At 39.0% G+C, this 26,215-nt stretch overlaps 1 protein-coding gene and 1 long non-coding RNA gene across 18 annotated transcripts in view; one reads left to right on the top strand and one right to left on the bottom strand.

Annotated features, from left to right (window-relative positions):
- Positions 1–26,215, bottom strand: part of Nrg1 (neuregulin 1) — a 981,870-nt gene that overhangs the window by 96,850 nt on the left and 858,805 nt on the right. For 3 of the 17 annotated variants that reach the window (XM_040731711.1, XM_040731710.1, XM_040731712.1), the window contains exon 1: positions 11,651–12,987. In XM_040731711.1, the coding sequence (XP_040587645.1) occupies positions 11,651–12,317 (667 nt within the window). In that variant the 5' untranslated portion in view covers positions 12,318–12,987. 17 annotated transcript variants of the gene reach the window in all.
- On the top strand, positions 12,812–25,295 carry LOC121134172. The gene is made up of 5 exons (XR_005871213.1): positions 12,812–12,900; positions 14,202–14,447; positions 19,318–19,458; positions 23,787–23,849; positions 25,053–25,295. It is a non-coding gene; the product is annotated as an uncharacterized LOC121134172 (long non-coding RNA).

Below are 26,215 nucleotides of genomic sequence, written 5' to 3'. Positions count from 1 at the left end.
TCCCAAAGCCTGGCTATGATACAAATGTTTATGACATCTATTTATTTACTTGTGTCTATATTTGTATTGTATGTATACTATGGTAATTGTGTAAGTCAGAGAACTTAGAGAAATTGTTTCTTTCTTTTCCCCATGTGGGTCCTAGATACTGAACTCAGGTCATCAGGCATGGTGATAGGAATTTAAAGAAAGAATATATGACATTGCAACACAGGCAAGCTTTGTAAAATTATGCAAAATGTTCAATTTTGGCTCAATATATTCTGCAAGGACCCGATAAAATAGATCCAATATATTCCTTTAAATCATCCTTGCCATGATTATTTTTATTCTAAAAAACATACAAAAGTCATGCCTATTACATAGAAAATATGTTTGATGCTATCCAAGGCACAGAAGTGAATCAGCTGTAACTCTAGGTCTTAGAAAATGTTCAGTAAAAATGCCACAAGTCAGCTTCAGGATTAAGTTCTAACATGGTCCAGGCAACAAGCAAGGGGCACTGGAGGGCAATGAACCACAACCTATTTGGAGAGTAAAGCTCAAGGCTTGAGAAGAATTTGGAAAGGTAAAGATGATGGGGAATGAAAATTTACAGTAGAGAAATAGAACAAGAGAAAGAATTGCAGGAAGAAATAAAGTGACATCCAGGGCTGAGTCCCAGCTGGTGAGAATACAGTCCATATGGGTGGGAGGTGGCAGACAGCTGGAGTTCTCTAGATAGCAAGTCTGGGGTCCTTCTGTGGGAGGACATCACACACCAGAGAAAAATTTACGAGACGATGTGAGTGTTTTCTAAATATTGACTCTGATAGACTCAAAGAAGAAAAACGAAATTAAAATAATGTCAACTTTATGAATCACAAAATTTCACAATCAGTTTCAAAACAAGACCCATAAAGGACAATGAATAACCCAGTAGTGTTTATGTGTTCAAAGCATATTAAGTGCTATGATCAATCTCTAATGATTTGTCACCCTTCAATGAACATGAGAGAGAGTAGCAATAGAGAATGAAGACATCTGGGAACTGAACTTCGCCCCACTAAATCCAAGGACCCTGAGAGCTAAGGAGTTACTCTTCTCTATCACTCATCAGTGCTCACTGCTCCCTACAGAACAGAGTCTTTCTTAAGGAAACTGTCTTCTTTTATAAAAGTTAAATCTGCTTAAAATTGGATGAATAAAATGTTACTAACCCATAAATATAAACCCTACTGGTGAAATTAGAAATATGGTAAAATTATTTGATTCATAATACTAGGTAGCTGAATGCATAGGATACACTAAGGTATCATCTAATTCTGTAAGACTGCTGGTAAATCCTGTGATATCTTAGAGTCCATTTCTCTGTACTAAAGGGGTACTGTCTCTGAAATGCCATAAAACTCTGAATTCCTAATCTCATTTATGCAATAATTCAACACAAATTCCAAATAAACAAAGGCCTGAGGCTGCTTAGTAGCAAGACTAGAATTTCTACTACATATCTGAATGAGATTACAGCACATCCTTAAACCATCACAAAGTTTCAACACAATGAAGGTCTTCTATTTAATCTGATTTAAAAACATGGCGATGACCAGTGTTGTGGATTAACTATCATTGCAACCCAAAATAAGTCAAATTCCAAGGTCACAAGTCATTAGCTAATTAGAAAACTCAACAATCTCAAATAGAGGATTTCTAAACATATTGAGAAGCCAAAGTTCTAGGACACTGATCCTAATCATTGGCATAAATATTAGAACTAGAGACCCAGTTAAAATGATTGATCAGGTTCCTACAGAGCTGAAGTTATTGAACACAGTTTAATTTAGACGTCTCTCAGGTATCAGTTAAGTCAAAAGATAAAAGGACTTTATTTCATATTTTTTTCACTTTCTCAGCAATGTGTTGGCAGACTATTTGACAGTATTTTTTCTCTTCCTTATAAAGACCCAAAGCTGAGTGCTGGGAAATCTACTGTGCCCCCCAGCCTTAAGGATTGTAGTAAAAGGAGATCATAGTAGCAGCCTGAATCCTGCCACTAATCACTCTTAGGATTTGCTTTGTAGCCAAAACGTAGCATCATGTAACAATCAATGGCTACCGATTCCTTTTGCTCCCAGAAGAGTAAGCAATTATGACCCAGGAAGCTCACCAAGGGATTACAAACAAACGCTAACAAGAGTTCAATTCCACTGTCCTTCTATCATTTCATTTATTTATGGAGCTTTTATTGCTCCGACTCCAACGTATTTCATAATGTAAACACTTCCTGCTACTTAGCAAAGGAAGGGAGCAACATCAAAGTCATCAAGCTAATAGTGGTCCAGTCTGTGGTTAGGGTCTCACGGGCTTTCTCTTCCAACTCTTGCAGTAAGAAAACACACTGTTCCGGGCCACTTACTCCGTAACCCTGATACTCTGGGATACTGGTTTTAGCACAGGGAGAGGGAAAGAAATACAGAGGAGAGACATTGAGGGAGATCACTGGAGAAGAAATAATGGTGATATATTAGCTGACTGAGGAAAAAGAAAAACAATTGTGATGTAAACTATCAAAGAAAGGAAAGCAAAGCAAAAGAGAGACAAGCTCCAGAAATGACCTGATTCCCACATCTTATACCGGTGTTGTTGTGGCCTAAGAAATCTATTGTCAATTTTCTGTCTACCCCTCAAAGTTTCCTCTAGATACTGCTGTCTCCAGTGCTGCCCCCTCTTCTAAGTGCACTTATGTAAATGTATACATAGTTTAGTGTTCACTGATGGGCTTGTCAGTTAGAGAAGAGATATTTTTGTTCTTGAGAGCTGACAGCTAGGCGAAGGCCATCCCAAGAAAGGCAATTCAAAACCCTGTCTCGTAAAAAAAAAAAAAAAGAAAGAAAGGCAATTCAGCCACCTGAGTATACGCTATAGAAAAGTACAGCACGTCCTGTGTGTTGCATCATGCTCCTGATGAAAATTTCAAAATGTTTCACCTGAGGAAGCAGCCCATCCTTTCCCATCACATTTCAACTGGGCTATTTGCCTACTTGCATTGCGCAGTCAGAAGGATGCCGATGCCCGGGTAAAAAAATCTGCCCTAGGTTGTTATGAAATATTTTTACCTTGTAAGTAGCTGCCTCGTTGTTCCACTATTGATTCTCAATTCAATTTCTGCAATACATCCATCATACTTGAAGCAATGAGACTTGAAATGATCAACCAGGAAAGTCCTGATACTTTCCTAGTTCTACATTAAGGAACAAATAAAAACGCACTTATTATGCTTATTATTATACTGTTTCATATATGACATGCTCTTAAAAATTGCTTCCCTCTGTAAAAACAGCCAGTGTACTACAAAAACATCATCTTCCTTGGGACTGAAATCAATAGTCTCCCCAAGTAAGGTTTCACTTTAAGTTCATTACAGTGGAAGAGTGTGTGTGTGTGTGTGTGTGTGTGTGTGTGTGTGTGTGTGTGTGTGTGTGTGCGTGCATGCTCAGAAGAATTATTTTCTGCTTCTATGACAGATGTTATGTTACTTTTGCTTTATAAAAATCTCTAGCTATTATACGTCGACCCATTTTTTTCTTCAACTCTCCTCCCCAAATCTGTTAATCAGCAATCTATACAGCTTAAGTGGTCTAGTTTTATTCAACTAGTCATAAATCATTTCCTCTTTTATTCAAGAATATTATATATATATGAATTATATATAACAATCTGCACAAATACACTGTGTATACTTAAATATTTTAAGTTATAATAATGGCTATGTTTGATTTATTCATATAAAATTATTCTATGTACATTGTTATTGCCATAGGTTTGTTAAATACTAAATATACCTCATAAGCCTCAATGTCTGTCTTCTGGGATTAGGAAAGATGAGCTCGGAGTAACAAAGGGAAGGCACACACTCTTGTTTTTTCAGATCAAGGATTCTTGACCTTTCCAGCTGAAGTCACTTCCTTGTGCTACTTCTACAGCGTTTCTGGCCAGTATTCCAGCCACTCTGACAAACCCAACTTTAATTTCCAGCCTGTCTTTCTCTGTATTATATGTACTTCTTAAAAAAACTGATTTTTTAAAAATTTTTATTTATTTATGTGCATTGATGTTTTGCCTGCATGTATATCCATATGATGGTGTCAGGTACCCTTGAACTGGAGTGACAGACACTTGCAAGCTGCCATATAAGTGCTGGGAATTGAACCTGGGTCCTCTGAAAGAACAGCCAGTGCCCTTACCTGCTTTGTTACTGTTTAATACTGCCTGTTGTAAAGCCCCTCACTCAAGGATTCTTGGGCACTGGCAAAAGAGCTTTAAGAATGTCTATGAATGCCCAAAGCTTTAAATATGTTCTACCAATTTTTAATGGATGAGATAAAAAGTCACCCTTTTTATCGTACTGGAGTTCAAGTTATTAGTAAATCTCTGTATCACCCTGAACACAGCAATGGGATTCACTTGTGAAAATGCCTCATGCTTTTATCCTAGAAATGGTCACACCTGTGACCATATGCAGACATGAGTCTGAAATGCAAAGAAAGACCCCATTTGTTTGGATGTGAAAACTCAGATGATTCTTTTAATGTTACAGTGATTGTTAAAAGTAGAGATAGCATTGAAAATCAAGCCACTCCTGCAGACTTTGCTTAATATACCTCATAAACACACCATTTGCATATGAGATCTGCATAAGGATCCCCAACTGGTGAACTGTCAAGATCACAGGATGCAAGGGACAATGTGAAGAAGAGAGGCAGAAACAGAACAAGGGGAAACATTTAGTATGTTTCAAGCCTGGGATTAGCTGCTCACAGTATTCTATTCAACTCTTTTTTTTTTTTTTTGGTTTACATTTCCTTTTTATTTATTCCTAGAAACTGCCCGTATTGCAGATTTTTCATGGATCTATTCAACTCTTTAAGAGCCTCAGTACATGGACGTCACTATTGCCAGATACGAAGAAGGAAGCACATTCAGAGGAATATTCTTGTTTGTCATGAACAAGTCTACCCAGGTATAAAATAATGCCTTAATAGAAGGGACTGAAAGGTCAGAGTTAGGAGGAATATTAGAGGTCAAATACTTAATAGCTTGTTTGGCTCACAAATCTTCCTGAAGTGTTTGCCACTGCTTCAATACTCTCAATGAGGAATTAGTTTCTTCTTGTAGAATAATCTTTTTGTGCACTGTGGAGATCTGTCACTTGGATTGGTTTAATAAAAAGCTGAATGACCAATAGATAGGCAGAAATTTTGGGGCAAAGAAGATGTTGGGAAGAAAGGTGGAAATGCAGGGAGTTGCCAGACAAATGAAGAGGAAGAAGCATGGGGAGTACAGATTAAGAAAACTAAGCCACATAAAAGAACATAGATGAAAAGATATGGGTTGATTAAAGTTGTAACAAGTCTAAGTGATGGCTGCGCTTTCATAATTAATAAGAAGTCTCCAGGTTATTTGGGAACTGGCTGATGGGACAGAAAAAGTCTGACTATAGTTTCTTTCCCCAAAACTGACACATTTTAGTTGGTATGAATTTGACGGAAAAGCAAAACAAAACAAAAAACAACAATACCAAAAAAAAAACAAAACTCTAAAAACAATTTCTTTCATATCTAGTCCTTAGTCACTGAAAGATGATGTCCAGTCTCCAGAGGGCTGATCAAAATCGTGAGTGTAAAACTCCCTGCAGTGGAATGGTAAAAAGCTTTACTAGTTATAATTTGTATGTATGTGAAAACAAAACTTTCTGAATCATATTAATATTTGTTAAATATAACTACTTAAAAATTGGGGGGAAATCAAAGATCAGGGATAGTATCCCATGAGCCTTAGTCTACTTCACTGACATTAGCTGGTTGTGGAGACCTTGGATCAGTCACTTCATCATTCCACAACTTGTTTCCTCAACTTGGGAACTAACTCAGATCTCCAAAACTGTTTAGCATACAATGCTGCAAATAAGTACACACACACACACACACACACACTTTACAGAGAGAGAGAGAGAGAGAGAGAGAGAGAGAGAGAGAGAGAGAGAGAGAGAGAAATATACCACAATAAAGACTGCAGTCAGCTGATTCTGATATCATGTCTAATCAATCAATGCTGACCCAAATTATGTATGGATCTAGGTCTCTATGTGGTTTGAGAACTCATAAATGATGATCAGATTCTAGTCTTTCTCTGGGCAGTGAAACTAAAAACTCTTGAGCAAGTGTTATTACTGTTGATCTCCACAAGCCAAGGCAACAGGTAGAAAATATGAGCAAAATATAAAAATGAAAATAGTTACAGTTGTGAGCTCACTAGAATCAGCAAATAACCTTTCAACTTTTATATACTAAAAGAATTGTGCCTTGTATCTTTTGAGATTGATCTGCTCAAAGGTCTTGATTGAATAGTGCCACACTGGGCAAACATGACTTTCTCAAGGCCACTAGCCTTGTCAGTAAGTAGTACAAGAAGGATCAGTATCATTACACGATAAAGCACATTCTTAGATAGATGTTCAGTTTTAATCAATAGAAGAAAAGACATATGCAGGGAATGATAGGAATTGAATGGAGGAGTGAAGTGGTGCATGTGTATAAAAAAAAACCATAGATGTAGCCCATATTGAGTCCTTCTAACCCACCAATGCTGAAGCTTCATGAGGGCCATCATTTCTACTGCCATCCAGTGAGCATTTCAGTGCCACTCAGGCAGTGTAGACAAGTGCAGTGGCATGCACACATTGTACCCTTAACATGCCCTTGCTGAAGGGAGAAAAAGAGGAAATCATGGGAGAAAACCTGCAACACTGAACACAGTGAGAATGCAAAATGGAAAACTTGAGCATAAAACTAGATGTGGTAGACATCGAGAACTACTTGAAAGTTCAGTGGGCTCAGTGAACAAGAGTTACAGCTTTCATTTTCACCAACTTCCAGACAGCCATAACTCTTTTAATACATTGGTTTTGAATCTGTAAAATCTCTCCCTTCCTGTTTTGAAGGGATACTACATTGAAATGCTATTAAAAGGAAAGGGAACGGAGAGAGAACTCAGATGCCTGGTTTGGGACATAAACATTTTATCATTTTCTAAGAATTCATTCATGGTGACAGGCACAAGCATATTGCTGAGTCAGTGGAAAAACTTGGCATCTATCATAGGAAAGGAAAAGAAGGAGAAGGAAAGAAGCTTAAGGTGATTGCTCTAAGAAGAAACTCTTGTCTTTTACTAGCTGGAGACAATGGTTTTGCATGCGTGCTTGTAATACTTGTAAATGCCACTCAATATTGAAAAGAAATAAAGTGGCACGGGAAAAGACAAGTGGAGATGTTTAAAATTCAGTAGGATATTGACATATAAAGTCAAATGGCATCGACATGGCAGTAAGACAGATTTAAAACGCAATTGGGAAGGTGGGATGGAAAAAGATTGATCTGTATGTCACAAAGGAATATGGAGGACATCTCAGAAGTGGGATGTGCAAGAAAGAGGTGAGCCACACAGCCATGTGCTACATCTTAGAAAGCAGCTCACCCTGAGCACCTCCAGCCGTTTCCAACAGTAAGCAGAACACTGTATGGATGGTCCAGCACTGAGAGAAAAGAATACCCTGATAGAAAATTCAATAAACGCAGAACAGGAAGATGAGAGGAAAATTCAATTTTAGTCATGTGACTCCTACATGCTTGGCAAGTGGTCCTGCTTGAAGTACCTGCTTAATTGTTAGTTGAATGTCACTTAAAACACTGGAATTAGACTCGGGATTTAAGTCTCAAACACTGGGAGAAGATGATAGAAGGAAATAATGGTGATTGTGGAAGTGTGTGTGTGTGTGTGTGTGTGTGTGTGTGTGTGTGTGTTCATGCATATGTATGCACATGGACAAGCTAACTTAAAATCAGGGGTACGTACTACTATGTTTTCTGGTGTTTTAGATAGGTTAGTGAATTGGAGCAAAAGGATTAAATTCATCATTTCAATCATTTGACTCAAACTGTATGCATTTGTCAGCCTCTTGAAATTCTTATTGTCTTCCTTTTAAACATGTGACGGTAAGGTGGAGAGAAGTTTCTAGAAGTTTGATGTTCCAAAATACCTTCCTGTCATCCACAGAGGGGAGAAGGATCCACTCAAATTAAATATGAGATGATTTGGGATAGTCAACTCATAGTGTTAATCTTGTGCAGATGGTGGGGTTCAAACTATGGCTGTGGCAACAATAGCTTTTCACACAACCCAATGAAGATTTAAGACAAAGCAAAACAAATGTGGGCTAAGATAAAAATACCAATATACTCTTGTCTCCAAGAGTCTGTTTTTAAGTACAACCCAACATCCAAAAAGCAATTTCTTTCAAGATGGTACCACGGTTTCTTGAGTAAAAATATAATTAATCAGATCTATTTTTCTAGCTTTTGGCTTCCACAAAACCATTTCTTTTCATATAAATGGAGGACAGAAAAAGTTTTAAAGGTTAGATAAAGACAAGAAATTAATGGCTTAGACTGGGAATATAATAGGACATATATCTAGCACTTATGACGACTTGGGTTTATTCTACAGCAACACAGTGACAAAACAGTTTGAAGTATTATGTGACCTTATAAAAACACGATCTTAATAAAGCAACATAACCATTGCAACCATAGATAAACATCAGAATAAAAACTACAAACATGGATATCTTCATTCCAGTTTTGCATTCAATTTCTTAAAATCTGGAAGTGTTTTAATATAGTAAAAACATGAAAAACACATTACCTTCTGAAAACACTCATTTTAAAAAAAATCTAGCATAAATATTATACCTGCAGGCAATTAAAGATGAATGCTATGTTTTGTCTTTTATTCTTCCAAAGATAGAGAATGGTACAATTTGACCAGCGTCCTTGATGAAGGGAATAATTCAAGTATTTATAAAATAAAAATTTAAGGCAGTCATTTGGGCTTGTGACTAACAGCAGACACAAGGGCTATGTCTGACACTCTTCCACTCTCTCAGGCTCCAGGATACAGAAGAATCAATTAGCTCTTCACAGACGATGACCTTGAAGGCTATAGCTCTGTGCTTGAGATGTTGAATATGCTGAGACAGGAGGAAATCGTGAGGGGTGGGGGGAGGGGGGGCAGTCCTGATGGCTGCAAAGCATGGTGCAGAGATGACCATGTCACCGAAAACCAAAGACATGGTGGCATAGCCCACGTCAAACACTGCATGGTGAAAGAAAGACCATTTCTTTCTACAGAGAAACTAAACTTTCTTAACTGACACAGAGGAAAAAAGCTTACAAGATGACAGCACCACTCTAAGCACTGATTTTTCTCCCTTTATTGAAGGATTACAGCCTTTCTAAACAACAGAAAAGAACCAGTGACAAGTCTACAAACAAACATGCCTGGACCAACTGCACCTTGGTTCACAGATGTGGAGTCTTGTGTTTTTAGCTGCTTAGTACAAAGTTACATTTTTCACAAAGACAACCCTGCAGGTCAGGAGCTTTAATGAACTGTCCACCTGCCCCCTGCCCCACAAGTTTTCAAGCAAAAACTGCTTCCCAGACATTACATCCAACACATTTGAGAAATCTGCAGCTGCGCTCAGGCCAGAGCTGTCCTCCTCGGGGCTTTTAGGCAGCAGTATATCTTCCCTACTTATTGCTAATGCCATAAAATCAATGCCCTGGCTGGAGGGGGGGGGTGAAGAAGAGAGAGAGAGAGACAGAGAGACAGAGAGAGAGACGGAGAGAGACAGACAGACAGAGACAGAGAGGGAGAGAGACAGAGACAGAGACAGAGACAGAGAAAGAGAGAGACAGAGAGCGAGGAGAGGAATACATAGTCTATGAAAACATTTAGTAAAATTTCCCTTCAAAACCCATTTCTCAAAAGTTCCCAAGTACTTTTCCTAGACCAGGGATGTGTGCTGTCTGTTTTTCTCTGTTCATCACATGACGAAGTTAATGTGGCTGAAGAGTTTTTCAAAGAGCTACCTTAATTTTTCTGGACAACTCAACCTATGCCAGCACATTTTAACTGAAGCTTTCAGTTGAAAACAATAAAGACAAAGAAGTAACCTTGTCTGCTTAGCGCATTCTGCCTCTCTCGCCAGGATCTGCACTTGCTTTTTATAGCCTGCCATTTCATCTGGGTATTATTTCCCGGTCACTTTGCCAGGTGGGAAGAGGCAGCAAAGGCAGAGATGCCTGTCAGATCTTTAACAATACTTTGGGGATTTGAGAAAGACGCAAAGCAGCGGCTGCCTACAGAAGGCTCTCCTAATTACACCTGGAAAAGCAGGCATCCGTGTGAAGCCTTTGCACGGAAGCCGGAACACATCGAAAGATCTTGAATCCCAAGCATATGTCAAGTTTTGTTCTTTTCCTGAGTTTCTCTAGCGCAGGGAACAACTATATTCTTAACACAAATGTCTTCGGGAGGTCTTATTCTTCTTCCTTAGAATCGAGAGAGAAAACTGAAGGGGTGTTTCATCACAGTCCCTACTTACAGCTTTTTTTTTAAACAGTCGATATATTACACACATCGTTGAGAATCAAATTCTCTCACCTCCTCCTTTTCTTCTACCAAGTAGCTCATCAATTGTTAAAAGCAAAGAGTGGTAGAAGACAGAAACAAAAACACTAAAAACATTTCTTCAAATGTAACCAAAAAAAGCTCCATCCTGACATTTGGAACAATCTGACGAGTCATGACTTCATAGCTGTCAACTTTCTATCATAAAGCTAAGGCAATGACCTCTGCACATACCAGTGTTTCGTTCTGTATTGTTCTAATAGCATGGAGTCTCTTCTGTCACAGGTTATTAAACCAGGTTTCAGCAAGAGAATGGGTTAAATAGCACATGTCTTAACAATAATAATAATTCAAAGAGGCACCTTTGTCAATGTTCCCCATAGTTGTTAATGACTGGCAAGGAATCTATTTCAATGGTTGATTACAGAACTAATTCAGGAAAATCCCTTTGTGGAGAATTGCAGACTGCCTTGAACAAAATAAAACTGCCTGTACTAAGTGTTCAGGAACCAAAAGTATGACCCATGCAGTACAGCAAGCGTTTGAGGACAGGGGACAGAGCACAGTGTCTTAAGACTTGCTGCAGTATCAGGACCAAACAATGAGAATTCAGAAGTACAGAGGTGTGATGAGGAGGCAGGAGAAGACCTGGGGGGGAGGGGGTATCAAATAACAATTACTGGCATATAGAAGTTATGTGCCTATTAAAATATGAAGGACGGTCAGGCATTAACTTCTAAAACAATTCCAAATAAATTGAATTTAGCTTAAATCCAAAGCACGAATGAAGATTCTTGTAGTTTTTGATTGACAACTTAATCTAGCTACACACTGCTGTTATTTAAAAAAAAAAACAAATTGATTCATCCTAGGGGTCTATATGACTTTCCCCCCTACTCCACCCCATTACATGATTCATCAAACAAAACCTCCCAGTTGAAATGCAAGAGCAAAGGAAATAGCTAGCCCTCTGGAGAACATCTTTGGAAGCTTCCGCCCACCCTTTCTGTTATCCCCACCACTACCACGGCCGCCATCATCATCATCGTCGTCATCATCATCATCATCATCATCATCATCCTCTCTCTCTCTCTCTCTCTCTCTCTCTCTCTCTCTCTCTCTCTCTCTCTCTCTCTCTACTTACAAAGTTTAGGAGCAGTTTGGAGATTAGTTTCTGTTGTTTGTGGCTGGGTTGCTGACTTGGGTGTTCTCACCTCAGGGGTCCGAGCTGGAGAAGGGAAGGGTGGTGCGGTAGAGAGTAAGGGAGGAAAAGCAGACAGGCGATTCTTCCGGGTTGGTCCTGCTGAAGGTTCAGAGGCCACAGCAACATTGTCAGCTTGCACTGTAACATGAACCTCAGGCTCAGATAGAGCCCTAGACACAGGTGAAGCGTTGGCCTCAGATGACACCAAAACAGCTGAGGCAGCAGTTGGATCCAGAGAAATAACAGGGTCCTGGCCTAACCCCCCAGGGTCAAGGTGAGTAGGAGAGTCATATTCAAATATCTTGTCCACGAACACCCACTTTAGGCCAGCAATGCAGAGGCAGAGGCTGACTAGGCAAGCCAGAATGGGGACAATGCAGATCTTCTCTGAGTTGAGGCACCCTCTCAGGCGCTCTGCTTCCAGGCACACACAGCAGGGCACTGCCAGGCCCAGGAGTCCAGAGCTTCTCCCGTCTTCAGTGTGGGTGTCTGGCATGTGCTCCGTATCCGGAAGCCCATCCAGAGATGGGTCTGCACTCAGCTGAGTGGAGGGGCTGGAGGACCTCCCGCCAGCTACCTCAGACATGTCTGGGGAATAAATCTCCATCGGCTCACCTCCAGAAGGCCTGGCCTGTCTCACAGTGCATTACCATGCAGAGCCCCCCCCAACCAAATGATACAGCATCTTGGAGGGGGAAATCGATAAGGCATCCAAGTCCAAGGCCATTATCAAAAGTAAGAGAGCTCAGGAGGAAGCAAGGAAAAGAAAAGAAAAAGAAAAAAGAAAACGAAAGGGCTTCTATCAACTACGAAATAGAAGTGTACCAAAATATCTTGAGCTGATGTGTCTGGGACACTTTTCCAGTTCTTTCAAACGCTTCTCTAAACCATCCCGGGTGGTCAAGAAAGCAGAGGACCAAAATAGGAAGCAAGCCGATGCCTGGCTCATTAAGTAAACCAGTATCCCAAACTGAAAGGCATGTTTCTCACCTCAAGCGTCTGAAGCTGGTGTCTGCTTAGAGGAAGAAAACAACTGTCATGCAGGAGAAGTAAAAGCAAAAGCAAGACCAGAGGCGGCGGCGGCGGCGGCAGCAGCGGCGGTGGCAGGAGAGGCAGCAGCGACAGTAGCAACAGCATCCTGTCCTGTTAACGCAGCGACTGAAAGAGGCTGAATCATTACAGAGCAGCAGGTGCCTGCCCTCTGAGCATCACTGCAAACAGTACCATTGCACAAGGATGCGAGAGCAGCAGGAGCCAGGAGGGGCGGTAACTCCCATCCCCGCCCTGCCTCCACCCCCACCCCCAACCACTCCTCTTTGTCCTTCGTGCGCTCAGTCACTTCTGCAGTCTTCCTTCTTCATGGCTTCTTTCTCTTCCTCCCTCCTCATCCTAAGCATGTATTCTCACACACTCTCTCCTCTATTTCATCTTCTCTCTCTCTCTCTCTCTCTCTCTCTCTCTCTCTCTCTCTCTCTCTCTCTCTCTCTCTCTCTCTCTCTCTCTCTCTCTCTCTCTGTCCCCACTCTACTGCTGGCTGCTCTGTAATGAGTACAGTACACCCAGCAACACAGGACTGCCAGTGACTTCCTATTTTATCCAATTAGAAGGAATAAAGGCCATCAGAGAAGCAGCCAGGCAGCAGTTAAACTTCGTCTCCCTGGCCCCTGCCCCTTTTCTTTCTGTTTCCCCCTAACTAAAGCTGGTCCCAGTTTCCCACCCTACGCTGCTGTACCTTGCTTTCAATCTTGCTTTCCTTCACCTACTGTGGTGGTCAGAAAAAAGCCAGATCGATGCTAGCAATCTAACAACGCTGGGATGGGGGAGCGGTGGGGGGTGGAGGTGGGATCTTCTGGGTTAGACCTGAGGCTTGGCAAAGTCTGCTATCTGACTCCTCCCCAGAGAGGTAGTAAGCTTTTCAACAGCGATTTCTTCCTGCCTGCTGCTGAGAGATAGCATTCCTTCCCTAGCCAGTGCTCTAATAAGTTTTGTTCACTAACAGGACTCTTATTGCCTGATTTTCAACCAGCAGTTAGAACAGTGTTTTCTAACCATGGACAGCTCTGCGTTCACCCCCCCCTTCTGTGAGGTTTAAGACTTTGTAAAGCTCAGTGCAAAATGCTGAGTGCATGCTGGGACAGGGTGGGGTGTGGGGGAAGGGAAAAAGCCTGTGTCTCTCTGTCCTTTACATTTACAATTGCCTTATCCTATCCAGAGAGGACCAGAATAACAACGTCAATGTAAGAGAAACAGTATAAGAAAAGCAAGGACTACCGCTTCATTTTCAAATTAGCTTTTCATGCTGCCTCCACACTGCAGAGGAGGCTTGAATTCCCTGGACACTGTAATACACACCACATGTCCTCGGCTATAATCGAACTGAAAGTATTAAGATTTTTCTATAAGAGTGTGCCTCGTGGGATAGGTTTCAGTAGGTTTAATTTACAAGTAACTTCCATGCTGATTTTTTCTTTCATTTTTTCTTCTGGCACAGTCCCTGAAAACTTGATGAAATGGAAGACACTCACTGTGCATCAGAGAGAGCACGGGCTCCAGGGGACATTCTGTGGTGTGTCAGTGCATGCTCTGTGCACCCAATCGTTTAAACCATACTTCACTGAGCCTGGACATCCAAACGGTTTCTAAGGAACCATTCTATTTACCTATGTCAATAGGAGTCTTTAAAGTCCACTAAATCTCTACTACAGGACCATCACAAGGAGTCCCAGGGCAGTGAAAGGTAATGCTCAAGTCTTAAGAAAATCTTCACTAAACACACTTTATTTTGTACGGCACAATTCTACTGCTTTGAAATACATTTGAGCCTTTTCAAATGCCAGGAGGTAAGAATGTTATCATTTCCTTCCAGATGGAATTACTCAATAATTATGAATGATTCAAAGGATATTAGTATCTTAAACTGTGTTTTCAGTCCCATCGCTAACAACAAGAGCATGACCAAATTTGCATAATTGTAACTAAGATTATGACAAGCTCGCAGGCAAAATGAGTCATTGTCAGCTCACCTCTACACAACCAGTGACCAATATTTTGAAATTGTTTGTATGACTGTTTTCTGGCTTAATCTACTTGATTTTAAAGAAATGAGTTTTCTTAACAAAGATTCTAGTGATGGACATGAAATTTTATAGTGTAAGAAATCCCTACTAAAGCACTTACAACTTAAGATTTTAAACATCAATATCCCTGTAAGTATTCAAACACAAATAGTGAATTGATATTTTCAATTATAATAATTCCTTTAAGGATTACCCTGAAGTTATACTTGCCGTTTTCAAACTTTACATTCACATACTGAACTGGAGCTTATCCATAGGCAAGGTCAGGATTACCCTGAAGTTATACTTGCCATTTTCAAACTTTACATTCACATACTGAACTGGAGCTTATCCATAGGCAAGGTCATTTCAATTTCAAAGACTGAATGGAGTCAGGTAGCTTCCAGTCTGACAGGTGTTGAAGGATCTAGCCTCTGTAAAGGTGCTGTGTTGTATCACCTGCACCAATGGCAATTACCTGCCTTACCACAGTCACAGAAAAAGTTGTTGGCTCATATTCTCTGGCTGTCATATTAACCTAAATCACAGCAAAGGTGACAAAGATTCTCTAGTTGTCCTATTAAAAACTTGTCACTTAGAAAGAAAGGGTCGTGTTACCCACAGGCTAGCACAAAGCACCAGAGACAGAATCCTAGGACTGTCATAGCTACCCTTTGGGTCTGATTGCACAACTCATACTTCAGGATGTGTATTTCCTCTGGGGATGAAGATCTGAGAACTTTGTGGTTCCTTGTTCCCAAGACTAGCTTTCAGAAATTCAGCTTCCTATTAAATTAGAAAGTGAATGGAATTAGGAAAAGGAGTTTAGAAGTGAAGAATAAAAAGAATTCCCCATTACTTCTTCCCCAGGGTCAAGGAGCTACCTTGATCCTTCCATCAAATTCTTAGTAACAATAAAAATCTGAGGAAGTCAGTGAACATGGGGCTATGATCGGAACTTTCTTAGGATGCAACATATGTGTTTATAGGGAGGGCTTCAAGGGCATACTGTCATTAACCCTGTAAAGGCCACCTTAATGAGACCCAGGAACACCCATTCCCAGACTCTTAGAAACATGAAATGAAACAAAACCTCACTGCTTTTTAAAACCCTGTAATTACCCCCTTCTTTATAACAATAAAAACTATGTTTATTGAGCTCCACACCTTTGTGCCAGGAACTCTCAAGATCATAATATGCATTATGTCTGAGGTTTTCTCGTCCTTTAATGTCCATTTACCTTGAAAATAAAGAGACAGGTAACACAGGTAATGCAGCCAGGCACTAACTATTAAATGATAGGGTTGGGATTTTGAGAAAGGCTAGACTCATGCTACTTCTAATGAAAAAAAATACTCCACTAAAAATACAATATCTATTATGTATTTTTTGTATATCAGTTCAATGGGAGAAGGAAACTAGAATATACAACCATAAAAAATATGTAAGTTAAAGTAAGAAAACTTAAAGATGGCCAGTTTCTAAAACAAAAGTCTTTTTAAGTTTTGCCAAATGACTTTCAAAAACTAGTTATAAGGATTAGACATAATAATTCAAAAATTATCTATTTATAGTTTAAATGGAAGGAGTTACTCTTCCACAGCCTCAGTTCCAGGCCTCTTCTGGGGAAGATATTTCAATTATGTACTGCTGTGAAGACAACTGTCTTGAAATAGCTTTAGAGCCACCACCATGAGGCTGCAGGCTGACTGGGTTCATCTGGGTGGTTCTTCTGCTCTGTTTGACACCAATTGGGGCTGCAGTCAGCTCAAGACACAGTGAGGCTGAAGCATTCAAAGTGGCTCACACAGGAAACCAGGCATCAGCTGGGAGCACCATAGGGTGTCGAAATACATAGCAGCATGGGACTTCTCCACGTGGCTTGAGTTGCTCATAGCATGGTAGCTGTTGATGAGAGCTGTCTATCCCCTAGACACAGGAAGCTCAAGCTACCACTCCTGTTAAGGGAGTTGCACAAGCTATTATCATTATTCTTAGTTGTTAAGTAGTCATGGTGCCAGCCCAGACTAGGAGCGGTACTAATAAACCTTAATGGAGAGGGATAAAAAAAATCCGCTGCCACCACTCACCCGCCACTTCAAGGAAGGGAGGCAGTGCTAGCAGCTAAGCCAGGTTAAAGAGGAGTCACAGAATGCAGAACGAATTTGGCAGAACCAAGTTAAGCGTGCATGCATTTCAGATCCACTTTTCAAAGATTCTAGTTTCCTCCTAAGCCAGCATCAATGAAGAGAATATCCCACTACATTATCAATGCAAATGCTTAGGGCTGGATTTGTAGTTGAGTGGGAATGTGCTTACCTAGCCAGTACCCCAGTTCAGTTGCCACAACTAAAACCAAACAAAGACCAACAATTAAAAGAAAAAAATCATCAAACATTAAATATTGCTGTGAATTCACCACAGGTTAGGCTATTTATTTCTGCATTAATTTAATTTAATTCATTATCAGAAGTAATTAGATTAGCTTCAACAGATGAAAGGGGTTGACAAATGTTTTTGACCATGTAACACAAACTTATTTCATTTTTCCAGTTGAAAAAAGTTTACCCTTTCTTCTAATTTTATATTTTAAAAAAGAAAGATAATTTACTTCGTGACAAGAGAAATACCATTTTGAGATAATTATAATTATATGTATAAGTGGAGTGCACTGGAGCCAAGTAAACCTTCACAAACTGGCTGTTTTATCAGAACACAAATTCCCAAAAGTACTTTCCAGACTAAAACACCCCTCAGCCTACATGGAGCTTCTCCTACTTCACCAAATCATGGAATTTTGTTATTTATTTATCCTTTTGTGACATTTTCTTTGTGTAGGTCAGGCTCACCTAGAATTTGTCATATATCCCAATGTGACTCCAAATCTGCAGAAATTCTCCTGCCCCAGCTTCTCAACATCAGGGATTATAAGAATGTGCCACCATATTTCAAATGGCTTCAAATCAGACTTTTTGATGTTATCATTTCTTAGACAGGTTTTTCAGTCACGTGTTGTTATTCAGCTGTATCATGCACTCAGGGCTAAATAAGATAATTTCCTTGAAGATAAAAATGATCAATAACTGCTTAAAAGTAGGATTGTGATCCACTCAACACCTATATTTGGTTTCACTTTTATTTCTGTTTGAGATTGAACTTCATAGACTTTACTTCCTCAAATAAGCTGGCAGGCATTTAGTATCTCTGTGTCTAAACTGTCCCATGTATTCCCTTCCATTTTTTCTGGTCTTTAATATCCAGACCACATACTTCCTCATAAATTTTTCTAATTGTCCTAAAATATATCTTCAGTGAACTGAGCCTATTCTACTGATACCAGCCATCATAGATCCTAGCAAAGTTAATAGAAGAGCTGGACAAATTCATAATTAGTTCTTTTTCCAGGAATTCTCTTTCCCCAATGAAAAGTTCCCTGATAAAGCAAACCAAATCCACATGCTGTTTCACAACCACTCACAGAACATATGAGGGCGAATCTGATAGAAAGTGATTCCTCTCTGGGGCAGGGACACAGTGCTCACTTGGAGGAGAAATCAAGACACCACGGTTTGCTCTAAAGAATTTTACTTAATATTTAAAACTATTTTTATGAGATGCCACATATTCATATTGACTACCTGTACTTATTTGTGCTCAATTTGAAATATGATGATCAATTTTTCTCTGGCACATCTGTCTTTTATGTGAAATTCAAGTAGATAACCTGGAATGTGAGGTCATTTGGATAGTTCTTTTAGTTATATGATAGTTGTTGTACATATTTATGTAGTGCAGTCAGATAGTTCAAACTACACACATCATTGAAACATGAATAATTATCATTTTATCTACATATAATTTCTTTAATGTGCACCTTATTTTAATTTTATGTCACTTTCTTTTGACATTATAATGAACATGTTTTGGAACCCAGTGCAAGTAATAACTGCAAAATATGAGTGCAATTGAGTCATCTGCTTTATTGGTTCGATTTATCAAACGTGACTTTCTATTCAGTGAAAAACTCATCACATTTTCAACTTCTCTAGTGTTTAGTTTTAATGGACCATCATGTTACCTATGCCTCAGATTGCTGGTGAACTGAAGGAATAAAACTTTTAATATATAGGTTGCCTTTCTTCTAATAAATGCAGATGCAGAAGCTGAGGATTTAGCTACAAGGTATCATGGGAAGGGTGGATTTGCAGCATTAAATGTCTCATAATTTATACTTCATGCTTAGGACTTCAAAAGTACAATGAACGATAATAGGAACCAATAGAGCATTGAGACAATCAGTTTAAAATACTTTCTATGAGAAAAGGTTTATTCTATACCATTTTGTATTACTGAAATATTATGTCTCACTATTTAATTCCATTTCATTTCCCTATTTAGAGCATTCTAGAAATACGAGCAAAAGAAGGCAGCAGCTATTTTGCTTGTCTTTGTTGTAATTCCTCTAGTTTGTTTGTTTTAATGAAATACACCCATCTCCAGAATGTAAGTTATATAACAAGTAATGCTATGTGTTTCCACTATTTTCCTAGCACCTAGAACATACATGATGCATACAAGCACTTAAAGATATTTGTTCAATAAATGGATGGAGAAGCAGAACTCTCTTAAGAAGGGACATATGGGGGAAAATTTCTCAAAGAGACAAGTACTCCCTACAGAGCTTTATCTGGGTGAGTAAAATAAAGTAGTGTTAAATGGAAGGGATGGGATAGAAGGAAAACCTAAAGGAAATTTCTCTATATGAATCCCCAGAGTCTTTTTGGCTGGTGGTTTATATACATTGGCTTAGTCACTGTAATCATAAACCTCTCACTTTGGTTTTGCTGCTAACTTCTTTGAAGTTGCAGGCATGAGGAGGCTTAGCTAATAAGAGATTTTCTATCTGGTCTGTCCTCTTGAGTCTTAGGGCAAATGTAGCAAAAACATTAAGAGGCAGCTTGGCTTTTAAGTACATATGTTTGTGCAATCTTACACAATAAAGTAATTCAGGATATGTATTAGTGTAGTTGAAGAAATTTTTGTTAAAAGTAAGGAAACGTTACCTCTGGTAACTAACGTCATCTTATTCAAGATTGGCAAATTCTCAAACATGGAAGTAATTGAATTTGACTTATACACAGGCACTAATAATTTGCTTACAGTTAGGTTGATATAGGGGGCTGGAGAGATAATTCAGCAGTTAAGAGACATACTGCTCTTGATGAGGATCCAAATTCAGTTCCCAACATCCACAACAGCCTTAACTCCAGCTCCAGGGAGATGGCATATACACCACACACACACACACACACACACATGCTCGTGCCTGTCAAAACACTGTACTACATAATGGCCACATAGTAAGACCCTGTCTCAAAAAACAAAAACAAGCCATCCAGGTACGGTGCTGCACTCCTTTAATCCCAAAACTCGAGAGGCAGAGACAGGTAGATCTCAGTGAGTTTAAGGCCAGCCTAATCTATTTAGTGAGTTCCAGAACAGCATCAAAAATATCAAAAATAAAAAATAATACGAAGTTCTGCTGCTTTTTGACTTGCTCTACAAAACGACTGCTAAACCAACCCACAAGTTCAGCTATCATATAGCACAGCATTTTATTTATAGTAAACACTATGGAAATGTGTGTTCATTTGATCTTTGCTTAAAATAGAAGTATATGAAGGGAGTCAAGAGTTACTCAAAACCAGCTATCAGAGGACCATCAAACTTCACACAAACCTGTGCATGTAAGAAATGAGTGCAGAGTATCTGTAATAAAGGAAGCATGGGAAAGAAATTACCTTGTGCTTTACCATTTAAAATAATCTGTATTTCTACAGATGAAAGACAAGGGACAAAAAAAAATACTATCTTATACCTTATAGTTCAGTTAAAACCTCCATGGTTCTCTCTCCTTGTTGCTGATCCAAGTTGCACCAACGGGGAGGGGAACTAAAATACATATGTAGTTTCCAGAACTGATTGTGCATTCTGTGTGAGTCACCCAACTGGCAGCGTTGCTCTTGGAAGGTCACAGCATTATAATGGGCATAGAAGCTGAAATATCCATTTAATAGGAAATGCCAGCTTCGCCCTCTGTTGCAGCTCCTCCATCCAAGGGGGTAGAAATTTTCCCTTTGTTCTTTCAATTTTTATTATTTGAAGAAGTAGGAATTTGAAAGTCATGAGATAAAATACCTTATGATTTGACCTCAAGGCCTTCTCTAATACGCAATCTAAGATTGCTAAAGTGAGGCCTGCTTAAGAATGACTTCTCTTTAGTTTCAGAAGTTATTTGGAATGGAAGGACAGAGATTTATTACAAAGTGCCTCTGTAATCTCAATCCTAGTTAGATTTAAATGTTTCACTGTCGGAAGCTGGGGCTTGGTCATCAATTTCATTTTTTTTTTTCAAGAAAAATAAGCTCTCAGGCATAAAAATTGCCTACCTACAGTCTCATGGAGATCAATCTCAGAGTCAGACTTTAGGTCTAAGCCTACCAAGTTCCATCACAGTAGCACAATTCAGTGCCAGTTTTTAAAAAATAAATCTGTTTGACCCTTCACAAGAATTGCTTCTATATCAAAGATTGCTATGGAATGCCCACATGACACCATGTGAGCACAACTTTCTTTTTAAAAAACTAAGAGACTGGAATTCCTACGTAGACCCTGCCCTTCAACAGTATTTTATAAACTGTGGGGGTACAGAAGGTGTAAGCTATAGAAGCCAAGAACTGTCCCTGGGAACAGGCTGGAGCTTAGAAATTGCTAATTGATGGGAACACCAGTACTCAAGGTCCTCGTGGGAGGGAAAGTACTCCAAACGAATGTGACTTCAGGGAAGAAGATTGTCACCTCAGAACAGTCACCACACAGTAGGTCAAAAACGTACCAGGTTTACTCAGAATTATCTGTATCTGAGGAATGGACCAGGCTACATCTTGTTTTAACTTGAAGACTGGCCAGATTGCATAGGGAAGGAGGCAAAAGGGCAGGGAAGAGACACATCTGATGACTGACTTATTCTGAAGTATGATGGGCAGAAAACCCCAGATATGACAGTATATTTAAGAAAAATATATTATCTTTTCTGATGTAACCCATAGTATTTGGGATAAAAATGTCCTATGTATGATTTGCAAAATATAAAAAAGTTATTGGATAGATCAGTGAGTGTACATTTCATAAAGCAAATGCAAGATATGTTAGTGATAAAATCCAAATAATTGGATTAATGTCTATTCATTCAAATAGCAGAAATGAAATACCAGAACATTTTAAAACATTATTCTCATGGCATTTTTCCCATAACTATATAAAAGAAAATCCAGCACTTTGATTACTAAAGCTCATAGACTTATATCAGAGAAACAAAACATCCTATCAACTCTACATTGAGCAAGTTCTAACAAGCCACTCTCCTCCCTCCACACTATCCCCTCAATTATACCTCTGCCACCTTCCTTCTCCCTGATTTTAAAATTATATCAAAAACAAAAGATTCACATTACTTCAAACATTTTCTAATGGCAATGAACTATATAACAAACCATTAATTACCACAGTATTAAGAGTTTTTTTTTCTGGAACTTCACCCCCAGTACCATATATTTATTGAGAAGAAATGTTCCAAAATGAAACTCAAATATTGATGAACAAAGGGAATAGAGAAAAACATTAAGTTCGCACTATTAACAAAACCAAACATATTGGATGTCAAGCTCCTGTGAAGGCAGTGGAATTTCACAGTCATCCCATCTCAAACGTTCTTTTTCTAATGGCCAGTTGGGAAAAACACTACAGGCCACAGGTTCCTCTCTCCAGCTGTGATTGCTACCCAGTTGTGCTCACAGATGTTGCATAAATTATTAACTATGTGTGATGCTCTACATGCACTTCTAAAGCATCTGCATTCAACTAAACCATATCACTGACAGCAAGAGGCATTCATGGCAATGTAAGCTAGCAGCGAGCCCCAACCATGGGATTTCTTCTTTTTTTTTCTCCAAATAGCACCCATAAGAAAGGGAGAGTTTAAATTAAGTGGTTCAAAATGAGTCTAGATGGGCTTCTAAAGTAACACACAATCTTTCAAAGCATTTCTCAAAGCCTTCCATGCAACTTTGTTTTGAGTTACTCACTAGTGGTCAGGCAAGTCACCTACCTGTCTCGAGGTTAAATTTCCTCAGGGCAGTTAAGTTCCTATACTTAGCTCACTTACATCTCATCTGTGACTTTCTAAGTGTCAGATGATATGTACCACCTGGTACTAAAGGCATCTAGATGGTGTCTATGTAAAACTGTACCCTACCATTTTCCTTTATCACCAACAAAGATTCAATGGCAAAAGCTGATGTTGGGAACCACCAGAGTCTATGACAGTTAAGCTACTGTTATTCATTCATACCCTGATCACCAAGAAGAAACAGGAAAATGTTAGTAACCACCCAGGTTTTCAAGGGTTCTAGACATTTAGTGAAACAAAAGAACATACAAAAGAGCTATTGGAATACTTTATAAAAGCACAGGACAACTGTAGTCATCTCATGGGTAGAAGTAGGCATCCTCAAACATGATTTTTACAATAAACAACAGCTAAAGAAAAATAAACAAATGTGCTGAATGATAACAAAAATACCAGAAAATCAGGGCTAGATCCTTGAGTTTTCCAACTCAGTCTGAAATGGCATTTCTGTAATTTAGCCAACATTAAGCAACTAATTAAGAAACTGGAAGTTTGGCACTTAAAATGATTTTATTTTTGTAAGTCAACAGGGAGAAAAAAATGGGAAACCTCAGGATAACCTGATTTCCAAAAGCAAATTTCAAATTTTAAGGTCATACATTACATGCAATAAAAATAGCTACCATTTCCAAAGCACTGAGATAAATCTGCATTGACTGAATGTTCCACGTTTGGCATGTTTAGCATTGTTCTGGGCTGTGTAGATATGGCTACAGGAAGTTAGAGGAATATTTATTATATTAATTAAGTTCTTTTCCTCCTATGTAAAAGGAGAGAGGCAGCATAATTCAAAGTATGACAAGTTTCACCTTGGAGGAAGCCAACTGAAAACAAGTAAGTCAGGTACTATACTAAATAGAATATATACAGCAATCCTTGAAATTATCTCAGCCAGTCTGTAGAATAAGTGTTATCATTCCCACTTTATAGATGGGAACAACAAGGTCTTGAGAGGATACAAAGATCACGTAGTTAGGGAGCCATGAGTCTGAGCTCCGGGCCTATTGCTACTTCAGAGATCTATCCCCTACTGAACAAATACTTTACACCATATGAAATGAACCCCTGCAAGAACGCCTTCAGAAAACAGCCATTAATTATACAAGATGTGTGTTGTTGCTGAGTCAAATTTTGAGTTGGGCTTACATAAGATTTAAGTAAGGATGGGAGGGCACAAGAACAAACTCAATGGTAAGAGCGTGCATGCTTGTATATGTGTAACTGCTGCCCTCATCAGATTAGCTTCTCTGTGCAGTGCAGTGCCCATTCCGAACATAAGGACTTTATACCTACCACTAGGCATCTACTTAATTGTCCTATGTGGCTTATTCTGATCATGACAAAAGCAAGCCATTTAAATGATATTGCCAGTAAGTACATGAACCAAAATATTCTACACTGAAAAGTGTTAGGCTCCTCCCTTGCCTGTTTTTCTAATATCAGCAAGATGAGCCATAAACTGAGAACTCTCAGTTTTCTCCAAAAAATTGAATTAGTATATGAACACACTAAACAAATATGCTAAGTTAGAAATTTCTCAGATTAAACTGAAAAGGAACTTGGCCTTCAGTTAACGCCTGTGGGGCCACAGATTTTTTTTCTTAAATGCACTTTCTCGGATACTTTCTAGGTTAATGCTGTCCTCACTACTTTTAGAAAGTATTCAATTGTTCATTCATTCACTCATCTATTCACTCAATGATTATTTTAACAAGAGCCCACTAGAGTCCAGCTCTCTGCAAGACTACGGGAAGGTGGAAGAAAATAAACTGCTTCTCAGGGTGATTCCATCCTGACGAAAGTCATAGCTTTCTTAATCTTAGCCTGGCACACTGGGAAGTTGGGAGTGACAGGCAGAGGCTTATGAGGCTTACAATGGATTCTACTTTGTGTAGCTGACACTGATTTTCTTTTTCTTAATGAGCTTGTCAGGAAATGCTGTTTATTGTATATGCATGTTTGAACATCTGAGAATTCCCTTCACTTAAGAGCCAGTTAGGAAAATGTTTTCTTCTGATAATGTTTTGTTTTGACTAGTGATAGGAGAAGAAAGCAAAGATTCAATTCCAGACAGGATCATGGCTCAACAAAAGGCTGTCAGAGGAACTGGACGATTACAGACAGAACAACGTGATCCAGCTGCTTCCATTCCCAGTAACCACCCACCAAAACAGACTTGCCCATGGTAGCAATATGATGACAGCTTGATTATTTTAAAACCTAATAGTTACCTGTGTATATGTTCCTAAATATAAAAATATAACCTGACTTGTCCATATACTATTACTTGTATTTGTATGTTTTCGGGATTGGCCCTGTAAAAGAACAAGACAGGGTCCATGGGAGGTTTTGGGGGGAATGAGATGGAAGTGGGAAATAATGTGGTTATATTATGATATCAAAATCTAAAAGTATGATTGGAAAAAAAGAAAAGAGTAAAGACTGATCACAGTGGCCACATTTAAATAAAATAAAACATCATTACATTTTGTTATTTGTTTGGCAAAATATTTATAGAATGGTGGTGCCAATATACACTGTCGAAGTCTATTTGGTCCCACTTCTTGATTTGTTAATGCAACATACTAACTTTACAGAAATTCTGAACCAGGTATGGTGATGTCCTATCTGTAATTCATAGAATGTCAGAAGCTGAGGCAAGGGGACTATTTCAAGTTCAAGGCTACCCCCAAATTTAGTATCTTCCTCACAAACTAAAGGAAAGGTTTTTTGTTTTGTTTTGGGAAAGAGAAGTTTTTAAACTGCAAAGTAATTTGGGTACAGTTATGGCAGTTAGATTAACTAACATTATCAGGCTGTCCTTGTAGAGATAGCCATTCAGTTAGTCAGTAGGCATCCTTTTTACATACCTTGTTTATGTATACAATAAACATCACAAGCATACTGATAGCATGGAAGCCTGTGATGAATGCACATAGCATGGGGGCCGGGTGCTAATCAGTGATAATAACTGCCTCCGACTATTTCCACTACTGCTTATCTCCCAACTCTTCTACCCTGACTAACAAAGAGAGTCTGAAGGTTCGTGTAGTTACAGGAAAGCAGATGCATTATTCATAAGGATGCAGAGGCTAGAAAGTTCGGCTATGCAGCTTACCCTAGCAGTACTAGGCTTGAAGCTATTGTCAATAGGAATCTTGCCAGTGCATTAGAAGATGAGATAGAAGGGATCTCTGCCA

This window comes from Mesocricetus auratus, unplaced genomic scaffold (genome assembly GCF_017639785.1).
Source record: "Mesocricetus auratus isolate SY011 unplaced genomic scaffold, BCM_Maur_2.0 Super-Scaffold_100026, whole genome shotgun sequence".
Lineage (NCBI taxonomy): Eukaryota > Metazoa > Chordata > Mammalia > Rodentia > Cricetidae > Mesocricetus > Mesocricetus auratus.
This window is presented reverse-complemented; position numbering and strand designations above follow the sequence as displayed.